This window comes from Pocillopora verrucosa, chromosome 2, assembly GCF_036669915.1.
Source record: "Pocillopora verrucosa isolate sample1 chromosome 2, ASM3666991v2, whole genome shotgun sequence".
Classification (NCBI taxonomy): domain Eukaryota; kingdom Metazoa; phylum Cnidaria; class Anthozoa; order Scleractinia; family Pocilloporidae; genus Pocillopora; species Pocillopora verrucosa.
Genome location: NC_089313.1, coordinates 19,321,837 through 19,342,416, shown reverse-complemented (window position 1 = coordinate 19,342,416; position 20,580 = coordinate 19,321,837). Strand labels below are relative to the sequence as shown.

The window sequence follows — 20,580 nt, the reverse complement described above, 5'->3', positions numbered from 1 at the left end:
ACATCGCAGGTGTTGTGGCATTTTTTGAAAAAGAGATGACTGCTGAAAAACAAGACGAACCTCCATTTTATGTGAAAGAGGAATGCCTTATTAGTAATACTATTGGTATTATTATTATTATTATTATTATAATTATTATTATCATTCGTAAAAGAGTTCAACTGCGCGGTTACGGAGCAGTAAAAACACATTGAGTCCAGAGATGGAAGTTTTCAATTTTTATTTAAGTAAATTTGTATTTCACTCGCACTAAGTAATGGGCTCCTGACTTTCGCTACATGTTAAATTTCACTCAAAATTATTGAGTGACATGCTACATACAGCAGCAGTACTACTGATGTTGTCTCGGCCTTCTTGTCAACGATTGATATGTATTTAAAACAAACTACGATCAAGTGCCGAGAGAAATTTTAAAAGCTTGCGCCATCTTTTCGACCAATCAGAGGTAAAACTTCAACTAAACGCGTCTTGGTCACTTACGCTTTCCCGCGCTTCAGGTAGTTACCGCTTTTTTCACTTTAAGTTCTCATTAAATTGTTATATTTTTCTTTGATCTGACGAGCTGTGGTAATACACCACTCTTTTGCTACACTAAAAACTCACTGAAAACGTTCTTTAAGACAGGAAGTACATTTTTAAACATTTTATAGTTACATTCTTCTTCTTTTACGTGATTATTATTGCATAAAAAATGCGGCGTGTAAATACATACTTATTATTACTTAATCACCACAGTTTCACGTTTCCTGCGTAAATCCATTGGTTAGTTTAAATACAGATGAAAGAAATACTACTAATAACGTGAGTCATTTACTACTTAAATTCAATCAAACTTTTCTGCAGAGAACGAATGAAAAATGACAACATAACGCAGATTGTGTACTTAATAAGCTGTAGCGGACGGAGGGATCTAGAGACATTCCATCATTGCTCCGAACGCGATATTTAGATAGGACTTTATACTGAAACCAAGTAAGCCACTCGTATCAATCAAAGCTCTTTAATTTCTTGATTTACTTGATTACGTAAAAACTGAAAGGATAATTACAACGAAAGGCCTATTACTATAATTCGCACAGAACATCGATTGTACAATAACAACGCAAAAGGGGGCGTATCACGGTACTAGAAATTCACAAAATAACACTGATCACGAGCAATAATATAAGAGAAATACTATAACTAAATAGATTAATACAAATTACAACTACAAACCATACCTCTTTCTCCAATTTTAACTCTTTTCTTTCGGTTTCTTTCGAGTAATCAACGCTACTATATTCACACGCTCGATTAAGAAAACTGATCTGCTGAGCTATTTGCATCTCATAACCCAACGGAAGTTACACAATCATGGTTAACTATTACACATTAATCATTACATAAGCCGTTGGACAAAAATCAGTTATGAAATTTTTTGGTGTTGATATCTTATAGTACCTACATAGTTTGTTACTTGCAGAGAATAACGGGAACTGGTAAGAATTTCTGAAGCGGTTACAACGCTGAAAGATTCCCATTACCTAAACCTCTAAAAGATAGATAATATGAAGTACTGATACGGTTGTTCTGTCATTTAACAGCCTGTTGATCTACTCTCGAACCCAATCCTTCAAAAAGCGCAATTTTATCTACACTGTTGAGGCTTAAGATTCTTCCGAGACTCCAGCTTTCAGAGGAGTAGACCAAGTCACTATCAGGCTACATCAATGCCGATGAGTAAAGCTGTCATATAAAGAAAAAGGCAAAGCGGCAGCGAATCGACCAGAAGTGAAACTCCATTATGGGCCTTCTTGCTTTCGCTCACTGCTACACCTTTGGTGCTTTTACCTGGATCATTTACATTGTCGCCATCCCCATTGCCTGCACCAACATCTCCACCGCTACTGACGTTATTGTCGTCGTCTCTGGTGTTGTTTTTCTGCGCGGTGACATCTGTTCCATTGGAAACTGTTCTGTTCACATGTGAAGATTCCGTTGAGTTGATATGCTTCTTTACTGCTGCGGTGGAAATTTTTAATACTCATTAACTTTTGATGCGCTGTTAATATGATGATTGTATTATTAAAAAAGTTGATTTTGAAGATCATAGTGGGGTGGTGTAAAGCAAAATTGGTTTATTCAAATACAAGCGATTATCTTTTAGCTGCCTAGAATAAGGCAATTAGCTAAATGTATTTTCAACATTTATCAGAGATGAATTTGTCTCAGCAACCTCTACATTAGGCACACCCTTCTCTCAATGATGACGATGAAAGTGAAAGTTAAATCAATACGAAATTTACTCAAAATCAAACAAAATGTAAGATAATAAAGTCAAGAAAAAGTCCAATTTTTCCTCCTCAAGGGGTCTTTGATAGCGGGCCACTTTCTTTGAGGTAGGAAGCACATTTTTTGAATAAAATAAACATGTTTACGATGGTATTTGAATTCGTCCTTGGCCAAACATAAACGACTCCACAAGATCACTTTCTCCAGGTATCGAAAACATTTCCATTCGTCCAGTGTTCTCAAAATTACCCTCGAAACAGCCAAACAATTTTCCTCCACGGCCAAAAATGACACAAAACCCACTTTGCAGCACACTTGCAACTGCTCAACCTTCTAGCATCGAAAGACCCCCTTCAAGAGTAACGCACAACGATGCTTACAATGAAATGACTGCAACTAAACCACCAAAGAGAAAACTCGGCCACCTTTCGTAGAAAAATCATTGTTCAATAAAAACACCGCTTAACATTGCATATCAATTAAACACAATGTCACACGAGGCGACAAAGCTTCCTATGAACCACACAAAATCGACTATAGTTAATTTCAATCAGACACTCATCTAGAGATAGCACCGAGCAAACCAATCCAGAAAAATATAATCGGCCCACTCAACAAATCATCAATCTTGCAACACAGCTTGCCGTTAAAGAATTGCTCAAATCAACATGTTTGGTGCAGCTCATCAACACCTCAAGCAACATTTGATTCAAAATTTTTCCAATCACTCTCGTCGTGAAGGAACAATAACAAGGATTGTGCTACGGTGCACAGAACTCCACTTCCTCTCGAACAACTCTCAACCATTTTCACAGCACGAGTAACATGTTTACTATAGGTTATCTGATGTCGTTCATCTGCCTAATAGTATCGCATTTCTCTCAAAGCGTGGTAAAATACGCGTTAAAAACACAGAAAAGCCAACATTTCACATTCTAAATGATGATTCTAGTCTACGAACCCGGGTTAATTCATTGAAATTTGAACACCTCTCAAACCAAGGAACCAAAAAAACCGACGCTCTGATTGGTGCGAGATACATACCCTAAACGATCTGATTAATGCTAGCAACATACCACTCTATACGCTAACAAAGAGTTATTTATTTATTTTTTTAAGTAACTTAAGAAGGGCAAACCGGCGGCGAAACGACTGGAGGTGAAACTCCATTATGGGCCTCCTTGCTTTTGCTTCCTGCTACTCATTTGGTGCTTTTACCTGGATCAATTTCAATGTCGTCGCTCCCATTGCCTGCTCCTACATCTCCACCGCTACTGACGTTATTGTCGTCGTCTCTGGTGTTGTTTTTCTGTGCAGTGACATCTGTTCCATTGGAAACTGTTCTGTTCACATGTGGAGATCCCGTTGAGTCGATATGCTTCTTTACTGCTGCTGTGGAAAATTTTTTATACCCATTAACTTTTGATGCGCTGTTAATATGGTGATTGTGTTATTAAAAAAGTTGATTTTGAAGATCATAGTGGGGTAGTGAAAAGCAAAATTGGTTTATTTCATATAAGCGATTATCTTTTAGCTGCTTAGGACAAGGCAATTAGCTAAATGTATTTTCAACATTTATCAGAGATGAATACGTCCCAGCAACCTGTACATTAGCCACACCCTTCTCTCAATGACGATAGTAAAGATAAGTGAAATAGCAAAGTTGTTCTCTTTTTATCTCTCGGCGATAGGTTTAAAAAATTAGAACTTTCACAGAAGGCAATCTTGACGTTAGCGAAAACCAGAAAAGCAGCCTTTTATAATTTGTCTGCGAGGGCATGTGAGTGAGTTGAACAGATTAGTGTCAAAAAGAAGTCTTTGTTAAATAGTCCTTACCGGTAGATGTTGGTGTTGGCGACGAACAGATTTCTGAGTCGTCGTCAGAATTTCAATATTCTGTAGCCATGACTCTTTCTGTTACCATAAAAGGTAGAGAACTATTAAGAAAAAGAATGGGTGTAGTATGATTTAAGTGTCTTACGTATTTCGCAGCTCCCTCCTTCGTACCCAATCCCTGTGCAGTCACACTCGGAGTATTTGATATGATCAACGCATCGACCTCCATTGGAACATCTTTGAGTCCGTTCTGCGCATGCTCCAGTGCAGTTGTCCACCGCCTCACTTGGACTAGTTAGAAGTTTCGCTTGCTCTAAGCGACCATTTGGAATTCGGTTGAATCTGATATTGCCAATACATCCTTGGAAGCTGAAGGGATTCCCTCTGGGTTAAGACATGAATCCAGTCGTTAAAAAAGTTTTACAAACCATAGTTGAAGATAGAATGAGAAGTATGGTGAACTTTTCGCTGGGTCGTCCAATAAAGAAAGATATCAACCTTCGTCTCATTATTAAACAAGGAGAAAACTTTCTTCCCCGAACAAAAAGGAACCTAAGATCCTACTATGCCCTCCCAAATGAGATACAGAGATCTTGTAGGTGAACTATGTCATGAAAGGTTCAAATGGGACAAGTACCCTGTATATTAGAAGGATCAACAATGTGGAAAGCGTCCCGTTTGTAGATAGACGGAGAAAGAACTCGGGAGTCTTTTGTTCTCGTTCGTCGATTAGTAGAAGATATTTTGAGTCCAATTGTCAATTCTATAGATCTGAGACTCAAATTTTCTCGGAGATGGTTTTTTATTTCGTGACAATCATTTGACATCTTTCTATGATTTAAAAGCTATGATTGGAAATGATCTCTCGCTGAGTTGACTGGGAGAGTCGTGTGCACGGATTAATAATTCATATGAGCGTGAATTAAAAAATAACAAAGCGCGGACGCCATAATCATTCATTTATGAAGGTTAAACAAATGAAAATTTCATAACGTTTAAACGATTTACGACTGAAACATGACAGTGAAATAGTAAATAAACTGTGCAACTGAAAAATACATGACACAGTCTCCCTTCCTTCCACTCAGAAAAGAAGCTTACGAAAGGAAAGTAGTGGGTGAATAAATGAAGTATTGCAACGATTCTTTGAGAAGCAACTGTGTTGTAAGTTGATATTTTCACTGAGTGTTTGAGGGCACGTCATTTTGTCAACCCTCGACCCTGACCTTGTTCTAGTTGTAACCGTCAGCAAACTCGAGTGCGTATATAGAAGCCATTAGTTGACGCATTTCTACGATGACAAAGTCATATCTCAACAATAATTAGTAGATACATTACCCGTAGACTTCGTCGAAAATATTTGGATAGGACAATTCACTCCATCTAAATCCCTTTCTAAGAGCAAGACCAGCGACTTGGAGAGACTCGATGTTTTGGTGGCTAGTGGTAGACGGATTATACTCTGTGTATGGAATTGGATCTGCGCTGTATACGTTTCCGTCAGTTGAATTAACAAAAAAACGTATTTCGCTCCCAGACAACTCAATTTTAACTTCATGCCACCCCGAGTCGGCGAAATCCACTTTATCCTCAATAAACCGCTTTTGGATAGAAACCATGTTTTGTCCCATCTTAACGCGGAGTCGAAGTTTCCCCTTTATCAAGAATAAATCCATGTGCTGGCCGTGTGTTTTCTCCTCTTGATAAAACATCATCATTATAGATTTGCTCCAAGTTTTGAAATAGAATTGCAGAGTGGTATTGGCACGCCAATTCCATGGTTCATATGCAGCATGCGACTTTAGTTTGCCGAGGAAATAATATCCTCCGCTTTCTCCTGCTACCTGGCTTATTGAGGGAAACATTGAACTCAACACATAGGTAAGGCTGAAGAAAATACCTCGCACTAACATGGCTGCAACCTAACCTGCAACGTCAAAATGGCTGTCTTGCTTTATGTCCAGAGGGTTGAAGCTAGCTTCTCTTTACATTACGGGGCTTTAACCCTTTTCCTCCCAACGTCACATATGTGTGACGATAAATGCGGCTGACCGATGCTGAGCCCGCTATGGGTGAAATACTTGATTGCAATAGCCCCCCTCTGGCTCATTTGACGCCTGGCGATTTTTGTCGGTTTCTTCGGTGTTTTTTCATGTGAATTTGCCTGCTTTTGACCGAAAAAATTGCGATTCTTTTCTGTTCGAGTTTTCGCGCGAAGTTCAGGAACAGCTGATCAGTAATGGCTTCAACTTCTGGAAGTGAATTTGTAGTAAATTCGGCTGCAGAGACTTCTCAAAACGTGGATTTAGTGTTCGTAGACGAAGATGAAATGCCATTGACTTCTGTAGCTATAGGCACGGCATATTTAGAGCGAGAGTCTGACGAGGAAATTGACTCAGACTTTTATCAGACTGACTCTGACGAGGAAATTGACTCAGACTTTTATCAGACTGACTCTGAGGCTGAAGAAAGTGACGAAAATGAAGAATTACAACAAGCAGGTCCTCCCAGGAAGCGGAGACGTACAGCACAGGGCGAAAACGATGTTGTGGGCGATCCTGTTTGGGTAGAAGACATCAGGACGCATTCAGACCTGCCTTTCACCCAACCCACGGGGCCTAAAGTTCGAATGGGAGCGGATCAAAAAGACCCAGTGAGTTATTTTTGTCTGTTTTTTACTGATGCCTTGCTTGATCTAGTTGTGACACAAACAAATTTGTATGCTGCCCAAGAGAGAGCCAAAACCCCGGATAAACACCGTATGCCTTGGCACGCAGTGGATAAAGATGAAATAAGAACATTTATTGCCTTGATTTTAGCAATGGGGCTGGTAAACAAACCTACCATACATAGTTACTGGTCCACTGATGAGATACTTCAAACACCATTCTTCACAAATTGCATGTCAAGGAATCGGTTTACACAAATTTTGAGGTATATACATTTTGTGAACAATACACAATTAATTCCTAGAGGTCAAGATGGATATGACAAACTGGGGAAAATTAGGCCCTTCTTAGAACTAATTAAAAACCGGTTCCAAAGAGTTTATGCCCCAAGCAGGAACCTGTCAGTGGATGAAACCCTTGTGAAGTTTAAAGGACGCCTTTCATGGAGGCAGTTTATGAGGGACAAACCAGCAAGATTTGGCCTCAAGGAATTTACTTTGGCTGACTCTGAAAATGGCTATGTGTTAGACATAAATGTTTATACAGGCAAGGAATGTGGACAAGAGTCTAAAGGTTTAGCTCAAAGAGTTGTTTTGAAACTTGTGGAACCATTTTATGGACTAGGATACAATATATTTATGGATAATTACTACACCTCAGTTCAACTTTTTGAGAAGCTTTATGATCAGGGTCTTCAAGCCTGTGGAACATGTCGGGGGAATCGGATCGGTCTTCCTCGAGATGTGACAACATCGACCTCTGCTACTGTAAAGAGGATGAAACATGGTGAAGCAATTTTTCGGCAAAAACATCACCTCACTTGTGTGACATGGAAAGACAGAAAACCTGTGACTATTCTGACAACTTTACCAGCTAATGAAGAAATGGGAGTTGCTGAAAGGTCAGTGCGAGAAGCAAACGTCTGGCATAGGAGAGACTTTGCCTGTCCCATACCAGTGCAACAATACAATTTACACATGGGTGGTGTTGATGTTGCAGACCAGAGGACAACTGCCTATGCAAGGCTCATGAAAGGCTGGACATGGTATCTAAAACTCTTCTATCATTTCTTGGAGGTGTCAGTTTTGAATGCATATCTTGTTTACTGCAAGGGAAAAGATGATGATCAACCAGATCTGAGCATGATGGATATCCGGATTCTGGTAATCAGAGGTTTACATGGTGGAAGGAGCTACAAGATTACCCCCACAGCTGCTGCACCTCAAATATCAAGATTGAATCTGTCTTTGGGACACTTCCCAGTCAAAGTTGACAAACGGTGTGCTTTTAAAGTTCACCTGCAGCGAGTGTTGACTTCATACAAGTGTGGACTGTGTGGAGTCCACATGTGCCCCAGCCCTTGTTTTGAGAAGTACCACACCCTCCAAGACTATTTGTATGATGACCCTGAATATGGAGCAGCAACCCCATGTCTGAAACCTCAGAATCCTGGCAGGCCTTTTGCAAGAGGAAGACCTAGGCAGATGAGGCAGTGAACTCTCCTATAAGTAGCAGAACATTGACCGTTGGTTGTCAAAAACTGTTCACCTATTGCTGTTGTTGTGACACACCATTGCCAACAGCATACTGACATTGTAGCACTGGTATGTCCAACTCCATGCTTATAAGAGATATTATTTGGTGTTTCCTTGTTCAAAAAATTATGTTTTCTGATTGCTTATTCTACAAATGTATGTACCCATAATTCATGGGATTATGGACATGACTGTTTCTTTTGATTGGTTAATCATTAACCTGCAGATATTTGAAAAACTTGGGGAAGGCAGTTATGCTCAGAAAGGTTGTTTGGATCAGTCTGGTAAAAAAATAATACCTTATGAGATTTAAGTTGCTGTTAAATCCTCAGTTGATTAATTTTTTAAATGATTTATAGAATTAAAATTTACGATGAAAATTGCCTTACTGTTTGAGGGCCATAAGAAGCTTTTTTTAGATCAATATAACAAATATTTGTGATTTATCTTAAATGTCATTTCTTTAGCTTAACAAAAATGACTATTGTTATTATTTGACAGTTTTTTTTGGTTTCAGAGCTGAATTCTTGAATTCAAAGACGAAGGATTTTTTTAGTGTATTTTTACTGTCATATGTCAACTTTGAGGATAAAGTGAGAAACTTACATAACAAGGGCCAGGCATACTTTGTTGGTTCACTGTGTAGAAAATTCTCTAAACTTCAAAATGAGCTATGATATATGAAAATTGACTAAATGTAGCTCAACTTACAACCATTTATTTACGGTGTTGTCTTTTTGCGAAAATTAATTACCATACCCATGGGAGGAAAAGGGTTAAAACAGCGGGCAAACGTGCGCTGTGTTTTAATCGCACGCACAAGTAAAATGATTCGCTGGTTTCCATCAGCCTCCGACCAAATAGTCACTATCGGAAGATGAGACGATCTCATTGGCAAACACGAATTCTAAGCTTATCGCGTGAAACTCAAGAAGAAGAACAAAATAATAACAGCTCTCCAAAAAGGCGAACTTCATCAGATTGAGTTAACTGTTGGAAAATAGGACCAGCCTTTAAAAGCCATATCGCTCCGAACTCTTGTAGCAAGCGTAATTTATGTGCGCTATTGCCAATTCACCTGTTTTCCACATTGAAGTCTCATTATCTTAGGCTATTTGACAAAGTTTAAAGACATAAGATGCGTTCTATTTATATGTAATTTTCTCTTTGGCCATTCACAGGCAAGATTGGGTTTTTCATATTTCTTGAAATGCAACTCATTAGCACCATGTATAAATATTTCGTATTAAAGCTCGTTATTTTCATCCTCTATTATTTTAAAACAATATTCACAGCGATCAAAATTAACCCCATTCGCTTGGCTGAGATTTTAGCCTGGCCTCTAATTGTTTACAAATATGGAGTAATTTTCTGTGCATTTTTTGAGTCACTCCATTAAAAATTTACAACTTGATATTATTTGACGCCGAAATGCGAGCTTCTCGTTTGGTTTTGTTTCCACCCCACGGCAAAACCGTTTTTACTGCGATCACGTTGGGTGCTCACATTTTAATAAAAAGCAACATAAAACGGCATCATTGTGAAAGGAAATGCGGGAAAGACCGCCCATTAAATAATTATTCACAGTTTGCCTTCTGTTTTTCTCTAAAAGGTGCTCTTGTAAAATAAACATGAGTGTTCTCACGCGACAATCATTCTTAACGCTTTAGCGGTGAAGAGTTTTTTTTTTCACATTTCAGAGAGTGGTTTCGATTGATGTTGGTCATTTCAAGTTCTCTTTAGAGTTCCTTTTCGGCGAATTGACGCGCACGCAAATCATGACTTGTGCCAAAATACCACACAAAACCAAACAAACGTAAATTATTTTCAATATGTTGAAAATAATATATATATATATATATATATATATATATATATATATATGAGATGCTACCATAGTAACTTAAAACAAGCTGATGTTATCAATCTTAGCTCTACTTTTCATGTGTGATCTCCTCGATTTTCTATTTTCCGCGTTTGTTATCACTTTGTGAACCATTTATTATAATATTTTATTGTTATATCGCTTATAACACGTGTTTCTTTATGTGAGCAAAAACTTTGATCGTACACAGTTTATCTCTGTTTTGAGGAATCTTCAATTGATATATTTGAGTTTTTTACTAAAAGGTAAACCAATACAATAGCTTGTGATTTTAGAATGATTTTAAAGCTATAAGCTCTGATGACCTTGAATACTTATAATAACGATAATGATTGTAATTATGATATGGCAAAAGTATATCCTTTTCGAGCCGGCTTTGATATCCGGTTAAAGAGACCATCTTAAGATGCTCAACTAATAAGAAATATATCATTCGATTCGTAGTATCAGTTCTTAAATGTGTACATTGAGACTTGCCATTCAAATTAACGGAAATGATTCTCCTTTAAAACGTTGAAATATTTGATGTTTGTGACTACTTGTGAAGTCTGTTTTGAAGTTTTTTTTATCTCCATTCATTGGCACAGTGTTCTCTGGATAGCTTGAATGTTTTTTACTGCACATCGAGGCATGGATTTGACGCAGTTTTTTCTGCAGTTTCCTTTTTCTTTGCTCACAACGATTAATAATTGACATGTCTTTTAGACTTGTGCTTGACGCTATGATTCCCATCAATTTTATCCACTGTCAAGGAGAAGAGGAAGTATCTGAATTCCACTACCGAATATTAAAAGGTATCACTTGGTTGTTAACGAGAATGAGAGTAACTTCCAGAGGAACCATTATGGCACCTGGTGAAACAAATTAAGTATAAGATTGCCCCATTACGATAAATTTTTCATCCTAGTTTCTTTGAAGAGTCTTGGTTTAAATATTAAATAATCCTTAAAGTTCCACATCACTACATTCATATTGCTCCTTTTTCCCCATACATTTAATTCCTTGACAACAAAGGTTGCAGTTATCATGTTACACGAAGATAGTTGTATGGCCTTGTTTTCGTTGTTTCTTTTTCACCTCTAAGGGCATACGTCGTAAAATTTGATTTACAAAAAATGTGCGCCTCGAATTTTGAAAGTGTTAAATTGTGGTCTTCTTGTCTCAACGCCAATCACCTAACGAAGGTTTCTGAAAATAAAAATTTAAAAGCATATTAACAAGAGATGAAAATGTCTAGTTCTTATGTTCTATACCCAACTGCCTGAGAACGAAACTACAAAAAAAATTATCAAAAGAAATTAGGGCTTTGTTTAATTTGACCATTTTTAGGTTTTAAGGGGGGCATTCGATCATTCGTGTCCGCTGAGTATGAAACCATCATTAAAACTTTTGTCTCTAATTGGCTACCTATGAGAAAGTTAACTGCATTTATTTACCCCGTGTAAGCTTCTTTTTGTCGAAATAGGTGTTCGTGACTAACCTGACATTGTCGATGTGTCACTAAACCCAATGATACCAGACTGAATGGTACGACCAACTGTTTCACGTTATGAATGAAAAAAACTTACTACTCCTTACCTCGCCGGCGGTCCAGACTCTGTTTTTGTGGCGTTTGAATGTTATCTTTATATTTATATTCATACATATCGAGTTCCAAAACTCATCTAATCAGTTTGAAGGGCGTTTCTTGATCATCGTTGACAACTGAACACGCAACAACTTGCGAGAGACTGGTAATAAGAGCGGAGCGTGAGGGACCGTGGGAAGACAAAGAATATGTGAACCCTTCCACCTTTGCGCGCCCATGGTTTTATAAGTAGAGAGAGGACTTTGTACATCGCAGGTGTTGTGGCATTTTTTGAAAAAGAGATGACTGCTGAAAAACAAGACGAACCTCCATTTTATGTGAAAGAGGAATGCCTTATTAGTAATACTATTGGTATTATTATTATCATTATCATTGGTAAAAGAGTTGAACTGCGAGGTTACGGAGCAGTAAAAACACATTGAGTCCAGAGATGGAAGTTTTTAATTTTTAATTTAAGTAAATTTGTATTTCACTCGCACTAAGTAATGGGCTCCTGACTTTCGCTACATGTTAAATTTCACTCAAAATTATTGAGTGACATGCTACATACAGCAGCAGTACTACTGATGTTGTCTCGGTCTTCTTGTCAACGATTGATATGTATTTAAAACAAACTACGATCAAGTGCCGAGAGAAATTTTAAAAGCTTGCGCCATCTTTTCGACCAATCAGAGGTAAAACTTCAACTTAACGCGTCTTGGTCACTTACGCTTTCCTGCGCTTCAGGTAGTTACCGCTTTTTTCACTTTAAGTTCTCATTAAATTGTTATATTTTTCTTTGATCTGACGAGCTGTGGTAATACACCACTCTTTTGCTACACTAAAAACTCACTGAAAACGTTCTTTAAGACAGGAAGTACATTTTTAAACATTTTATAGTTACATTCTTCTTCTTTTACGTGATTATTATTGCATAAAAAATGCGGCGTGTAAATACATACTTATTATTACTTAATCACCACAGTTTCACGTTTCCTGCGTAAATCCATTGGTTAGTTTAAATACAGATGAAAGAAATACTACTAATAACGTGAGTCATTTACTACTTAAATTCAATCAAACTTTTCTGCAGAGAACGAATGAAAAATGACAACATAACGCAGATTGTGTACTTAATAAGCCGTTGGACAAAAATCAGTTATGAAATTTTTTGGTGTTGATATCTTATAGTACCTACATAGTTTGTTACTTGCAGAGAATAACGGGAACTGGTAAGAATTTCTGAAGCGGTTACAACGCTGAAAGATTCCCATTACCTAAACCTCTAAAAGATAGATAATATGAAGTATTGATACGGTTGTTCTGTCATTTAACAGCCTGTAGATCTACTCTCGAACCCAGTCCTTCATAAAGCGCAATTTTATCTACACTGTTGAGGCTTAAGATTCTTCCGAGACTCCAGCTTTCAGAGGAGTAGACCAAGTCACTATCAGGCTACATCAATGCCGATGAGTAAAGCTGTCATATAAAGAAAAAGGCAAAGCGGCAGCGAATCGACCCGAAGTGAAACTCCATTATGGGCCTTCTTGCTTTCGCTCACTGCTACACCTTTGGTGCTTTTACCTGGATCATTTACATTGTCGCCATCCCCATTGCCTGCACCAACATCTCCACCGCTACTGACGTTATTGTCGTCGTCTCTGGTGTTGTTTTTCTGCGCGGTGACATCTGTTCCATTGGAAACTGTTCTGTTCACATGTGAAGATTCCGTTGAGTTGATATGCTTCTTTACTGCTGCGGTGGAAATTTTTAATACTCATTAACTTTTGATGCGCTGTTAATATGATGATTGTATTATTAAAAAAGTTGATTTTGAAGATCATAGTGGGGTAGTGTAAAGCAAAATTGGTTTATTCAAATATAAGCGATTATCTTTTAGCTGCCTAGAATAAGGCAATTAGCTAAATGTATTTTCAACATTTATCGGAGATGAATTTGTCTCAGCAACCTCTACATTAGGCACACCCTTCTCTCAATGATGACAATGAAAGTGAAAGTTAAATCAATACGAAATTTACTCAAAATCAAACAAAATGTAAGATAATAAAGTCAAGAAAAAGTCCAATTTTTCCTCCTCAAGGGGTCTTTGATAGCGGGCCACTTTCTTTGAGGTAGGAAGCACATTTTTTGAATAAAATAAACATGTTTATGATGGTATTTGAATTCGTCCTTGGCCAAACATAAACGACTCCACAAGATCACTTTCTCCAGGAATCGAAAACATTTCCATTCGTCCAGTGTTCTCAAAATTACCCTCGAAACAGCCAAACAATTTTCCTCCACGGCCAAAAATGACACAAAACCCACTTTGCAGCACACTTGCAACTGCTCAACCTTCTAGCATCGAAAGACCCCCTTCAAGAGTAACGCACAACGATGCTTACAATGAAATGACTGCAACTAAACCACCAAAGAGAAAACTCGGCCACCTTTCGTAGAAAAATCATTGTTCAATAAAAACACCGCTTAACATTGCATATCATTTAAACACAATGTCACACGAGGCGACAAAGCTTCCTATGAACCACACAAAATCGACTATAGTTAATTTCAATCAGACACTCATCTAGAGATAGCACCGAGCAAACCAATCCAGAAAAATATAATCGGCCCACTCAACAAATCATCAATCTTGCAACACAGCTTGCCGTTAAAGAATTGCTCAAATCAACATGTTTGGTGCAGCTCATCAACACCTCAAGCAACATTTGATTCAAAATTTTTCCAATCACTCTCGTCGTGAAGGAACAATAACATGGATTGTGCTACGGTGCACAGAACTCCACTTCCTCTCGAACAACTCTCAACCATTTTCACAGCACGAGTAACATGTTTACTATAGGTTATCTGATTTCGTTCATCTGCCTAATAGTATCGCATTTCTCTCAAAGCGTGGTAAAATACGCGTTAAAAACACAGAAAAGCCAACATTTCACATTCTAAATGATGATTCTAGTCTACGAACCCGGGTTAATTCATTGAAATTTGAACACCTCTCAAACCAAGGAACCAAAAAAACCGACGCTCTGATTGGTGCGAGATACATACCCTAAACGATCTGATTAATGCTAGCAACATACCACTCTATACGCTAACAAAGAGTTATTTATTTATTTTTTTAAGTAACTTAAGAAGGGCAAACCGGCGGCGAAACGACTGGAGGTGAAACTCCATTATGGGCCTTCTTGCTTTTGCTTCCTGCTACTCATTTGGTGCTTTTACCTGGATCAATTTCAATGTCGTCGCTCCCATTGCCTGCACCAACATCTCCACCGCTACTGACATTATTGTCGTCGTCTCTGGTGTTGTTTTTCTGTGCGGTGACATCTGTTCCATTGGAAACTGTTCTGTTGACATGTGGAGATACCGTTGAGTTGATATACTTCTTTACTGCTGCGGTGGAAAATTTTTTATACCCATTAACTTTTGATGCGCTGTTAATATGGTGATTGTATTATAAAAAAAGTTGATTTTGAAGATCATAGTGGGGTAGTGAAAAGCAAAATTGGTTTATTTCATATAAGCGATTATCTTTTAGCTGCTTAGGACAAGGCAATTAGCTAAATGTATTTTCAACATTTATCAGAGATGAATACGTCCCAGCAACCTGTACATTAACCACACCCTTCTCTCAGTGACGATAGTAAAGATAAGTGACATAGCAAAGTTGTTCTCTTTTTATCTCTCGGCGATAGGTTTGAAAAATTAGAACTTTCACAGAAGGCAATCTTGACGTTAGCGAAAACCAGAAAAGCAGCCTTTTATAATTTGTCTGCGAGGGCATGTGAGTGAGTTGAACAGATTAGTGTCAAAAAGAAGTCTTTGTTAAATACAGATGAAAGAAATACTACTTATAACGTGAGTCATTTTCTACTTAAATTCAATCAAACTTTTCTGCAGAGAACGAATGAAAAATGACAACATGACGCAGATTGTGTACTTAATAAACCGTTGGACAAAAATCAGTTATGAAATTTTTTGGTGTTGATATCTTATAGTACCTACATAGTTTGTTACTTGCAGAGAATAACGGGAACTGGTAAGAATTTCTGAAGCGGTTACAACGCTGAAAGATTCCCATTACCTAAACCTCTAAAAGATAGATAATATGAAGTATTGATACGGTTGTTCTGTCATTTAACAGCCTGTTGATCTACTCTCGAACCCAGTCCTTCATAAAGCGCAATTTTATCTACACTGTTGAGGCTTAAGATTCTTCCGAGACTCCAGCTTTCAGAGGAGTAGACCAAGTCACTATCAGGCTACATCAATGCCAATGAGTAAAGCTGTCATGTAAAGAAAAAGGCAAAGCGGCAGCGAATCGACCAGAAGTGAAACTCCATTATGGGCCTTCTTGCTTTCGCTCACTGCTACACCTTTGGTGCTTTTACCTGGATCATTTACAATGTCGTCGCTCCCATTGCCTGCACCAACATCTCCACCGCTACTGACATTATTGTCGTCGTCTCTGGTGTTGTTTTTCTGTGCGGTGACATCTGTTCCATTGGAAACTGTTCTGTTGACATGTGGAGATACCGTTGAGTTGATATACTTCTTTACTGCTGCGGTGGAAAATGTTTTATACCCATTAACTTTTGATGCGCTGTTAATATGGTGATTGTGTTATTAAAAAGTTGATTTTGAAGATCATAGTGGGGTAGTGAAAAGCAAAATTGGTTTATTTCATATAAGCGATTATCTTTTAGCTGCTTAGGACAAGGCAATTAGCTAAATGTATTTTCAACATTTATCAGAGATGAATACGTCCCAGCAACCTGTACATTAACCACACCCTTCTCTCAATGACGATAGTAAAGATAAGTGACATAGCAAAGTTGTTCTCTTTTTATCTCTCGGCGATAGGTTTGAAAAATTAGAACTTTCACAGAAGGCAATCTTGACGTTAGCGAAAACCAGAAAAGCAGCCTTTTATAATTTGTCTGCGAGGGCATGTGAGTGAGTTGAACAGATTAGTGTCAAAAAGAAGTCTTTGTTAAATAGTCCTTACCGGTAGATGTTGGTGTTGGGCCGAACAGATTTCTGAGTCGTCGTCAGAATTTCAATATTCTGTAGCCATGACTCTTTCTGTTACCATAAAAGGTAGAGCACTATTAAGAAAAAGAATGGGTGTAGTATGATTTAAGTGTCTTACGTATTTTGCAGCTCCCTCCTTCGTACCCAATCCCTGTGCAGTCACACTCGGAGTATTTGATATGATCAACGCATCGACCTCCATTGGAACATCTTTGAGTCCGTTCTGCGCATGCTCCAGTGCAGTTGTCCACCGCCCCTCTTGGAGGAGTTCGAAGTCTCGCTTGCTCTAAGCGACCGTTTGGAATTCGGTTGAATCTGATGTTGCCAATACATCCTTGGAAGCTTAAGGGTTCCCTCTGTTATGACATGAATCCAGTCGTTAAAAAAAGTTTTACAAATCATAGTTGAAGATAGAGTGTGAAGTATGGTAAACTTTTCGCTGGGTTGTCCAATAAAGAAAGATATCAACCTTTGTCTCGAGTGTTAAACAAGGAGAAAACTTTATTCCCCGAACAAAAAGGAACCTAAGATCCTACTGTGCCCTCCCAAATGAGATACAGAGATCTCGTAAGTAAACTGTGTCATGAAAGGTTCAAATGTGACAAGTACCCCGCATACTACGAGGATCAACAATGTCCAAAGCGTCAAGTTTGTAGATAGACGGAGAAAGAACTCAGGAGTCTTTTGTACTCGTTCGTCGATTAGTAGAAGATATTTTGTGTCCAGTTGTCAATTCTATAGATCTGAGACTCAAATTTTCTCGGAGATGGATTTTTATTTCGTGACAATCATTTGACATCTTTCTATGATTTAAAAGCTATGATTGGAAATGATCTCTCGCTAAGTTGACTTGGAGAGTCGTGTGCACGGATTAATAATTCATATGAGCGTGAATTAAAAAATAACAAAGCGCGGACGCCATAATCATTCATTTATGAAGGTTATACAAATGAAAGTTTTATAACGTTTAAACGATTTACGACTGAAACATGACAGTGAAATAGTAAATAAACTGTGCAACTGAAAAATACATGACACAGTCTCCCTTCCTTCCACTCAGAAAAGAAGCTTACGAAAGGAAAGTAGTGGGTGAATAAATGAAGTATTGCAACGATTCTCTGAGAAGCAACTGTGTTGTAAGCTGATATTTTCACTGAGCGTTTGAGGGCACGTCATTTTGTCAACCCTCGACCCTGACCTTGTTCTAGTTCTAGTAACCGTCAGCAAACTCGAGTGCGTATATAGAAGCCATTAGTTGACGCATTTCTACGATGACAAAGTCATATCTCAACAATAATTAGTAGATACATTACCCGTAGACTTCCTTGAAAATACTTGTATGGTACAATTCATTCCATTTAAATCCCTTTCTAATAGCAAGACCAGCGACTTGGAGAGACTCGATGTTTTGGTGGCTAGTGGTAGACGGATTATACTCTGTGTATGGAATTGGATCTGCGCTGTATACGTTTCCGTCAGTTGAATTAACAAAAAAACGTATTTCGCTCCCAGACAACTCAATTTTAACTTCATGCCACCCCGAGTCGTCGAAATCCACTTTATCCTCAATAAACCGCTCTTGGATAGAAACCATGTTTTGTCCCATCTTAACGCGGAGTTGAAGTTTCCCCTTTTTCAGGAATAAATCCATGTGCTGGCCGTGTGTTTTCTCCTCTTGATAAAACATCATCATTTTAGATTTGCTCCAAGTTTTGAAATAGAATTGCAGAGTGGCATTGGCAAGCCAATTCCACGGTTCATATTCAGCATGCGACTTTAGTTTGCCGAGGAAATAATATCCTCCGCTTTCTCCTGCTACCTGGCTTATTGAGGGAGACATTGAACTCAACACATAGGTAAGGCTGAAGAAAATACCTCGCACTAACATGGCTGCAACCTAACCTACAACGTCAAAATGGCTGTCTTTTTTATGTCCAGAGGGTTGAAGCTAGCTTCTCTTTACACTATGAAGCTTTAAAGCAGCGGGCAAACGTGCGCTGTGTTTTAATCGCACGCACAAATAAAATGATTCGCAGGTTCCAATCGGCCGCCGACCGCATAGTCACTATCGCAAGATGAGACGAGCTCATTGGCAAACACGAATTCTGAGTTTATCGCGTGAAACTCAAGAAGAAGAACAAAATAATAACAGCTCTCCACCAAGGCAAACGTCATCAGATTGAGTTAACTGTTGGAAATATAACCAGCTCTTAAAAGTCATATCGCTCTGAACCCTTGTTGCAAGCGTAATAAATGTGCGCTATTGCCAATTCACCTGTTTTCCACATTGAAGTCTCATTACCTTGGGTTATTCAACAAAGTTTAAAGAGATACGATGTGTTCTATTTAGATGTAATTTTCTCTTTGGCCACTCACAGGCAAGATTGGTTTTTTCATATTTCTTGAAATGCAACTCATTAGCACCGTGTATAAAGATTTCGTATTAGAGCTCGTTATTTTCATCCTCTACTATTTCAAAACAATATCCTCAGCGATAAAAATTAACCCCATACGCTTGGGTAAGATTTTAGCCTGGCCTTTAATTGTTTACAAAATATGGAGTATTTATTTATTCATTTTTTGAGTCACTCCATTAAAAATTTATAACTTGATATTATTTGACGCCAAAATGCGAGCGTCTCGTTTGGTTTTGTTTCCACCCCACAGCAAAACCGTTTTTACTGCGATCACGTTGGGTGCTCACATTTTAATAAAAAGCAACATAAAACGGAATTATGGTAAAAGAAAATGCAGGAAAGACCGCCCGTCAAATAATTATTCACAGTTTGCCTTCTGTTTTTCTCTAAAAGTTGCTCTTGTAAAATAAACATGAGTGTTCTCACGCGACAATCATTCTCAATGCTTTTGCGGTGAAGAGTTTTTTTTTCACATTTCAGAGAGTGGTTTCGATTGATGTTGGTCATTTCAAGTTCTCTTTAGAGTTTCTTTCCGGCGAATTGACGCGCACGCAAATCATGGCTTGTACCAAAATACCACATAAAAACCAAACAAACGTAAATTATTTTCAATATATTCGCGTTAAAGGGAGATACTGCCATGGTAACTTAAAACAAGATGATGTTATCTCTTTTAGCTCTGCTTTTCATGTGTGATCTCCTCGATTTTCTATTTTCTGCGTTTGTTATCACTTTGTGAACCATTTATTATAATATTTTATTGTTATATCGCTTATAACACGTGTTTCATTGTATAAGCGACATATTTAACCAAACACAGTTTAACCCTGTTTAGAGGAGTCTTCAATTGATATATTTGAGTTTTTTGACAAACTGGTAAACCAATACAATAGCTAGTTATTTGAGAACGATTTTAAAGCTATAAGCTCTGATGACCTTGAATACTTATAATAACGATAATGATTGTAATTATGATATGGCAAAAGTATATCCTTTTCGAGCCGGCGCTGATCTCCTATTAAAGAAACCATCTTAAGATGCCCAACTAGAAAGAAATATATCATTCGATTCGTAGTATCAGTTCCTAAATGTGTACATTGAGACTTGCCATTCAAATTAACGGAAATGATTCTCATTAAAATATTTTATGTTTGTGACTATTTGTGAAGTCTGTTTTAAAGTTTTATTACACCCATTTTGAAATCACTGGTGGTCCCTGTAATCTGATTGGCTCTAATTGGTGCGATTTTTGCAACGGCACCAATTATTTATCGATTTTTGAAAGTTTTAAATTGTGGTCTTCTTGTCTCATCGCTAATCAACGCATGAAGGTTTCTGAAAATAA

General features: G+C 37.9%; 1 protein-coding gene across 1 annotated transcript; it reads right to left on the bottom strand.

The window, feature by feature from the left end:
- Nucleotides 1-211: 211 nt before the first annotated feature.
- Nucleotides 212-18,706, bottom strand: LOC131790760 (uncharacterized). Its single transcript, XM_066162882.1, has 8 exons — nt 18,154-18,706; nt 17,377-17,435; nt 16,937-17,174; nt 16,176-16,346; nt 15,007-15,177; nt 13,348-13,518; nt 3,490-3,660; nt 212-2,001 (listed from the first exon to the last, which is right to left on the bottom strand). Exons 1-8 carry the CDS (start codon nt 18,704-18,706, stop codon nt 1,697-1,699), a joined length of 1,839 nt encoding a protein of 612 aa, XP_066018979.1. The 3' UTR covers nt 212-1,696.
- Between the last annotated feature and the right edge of the window lie 1,874 nt (nt 18,707-20,580).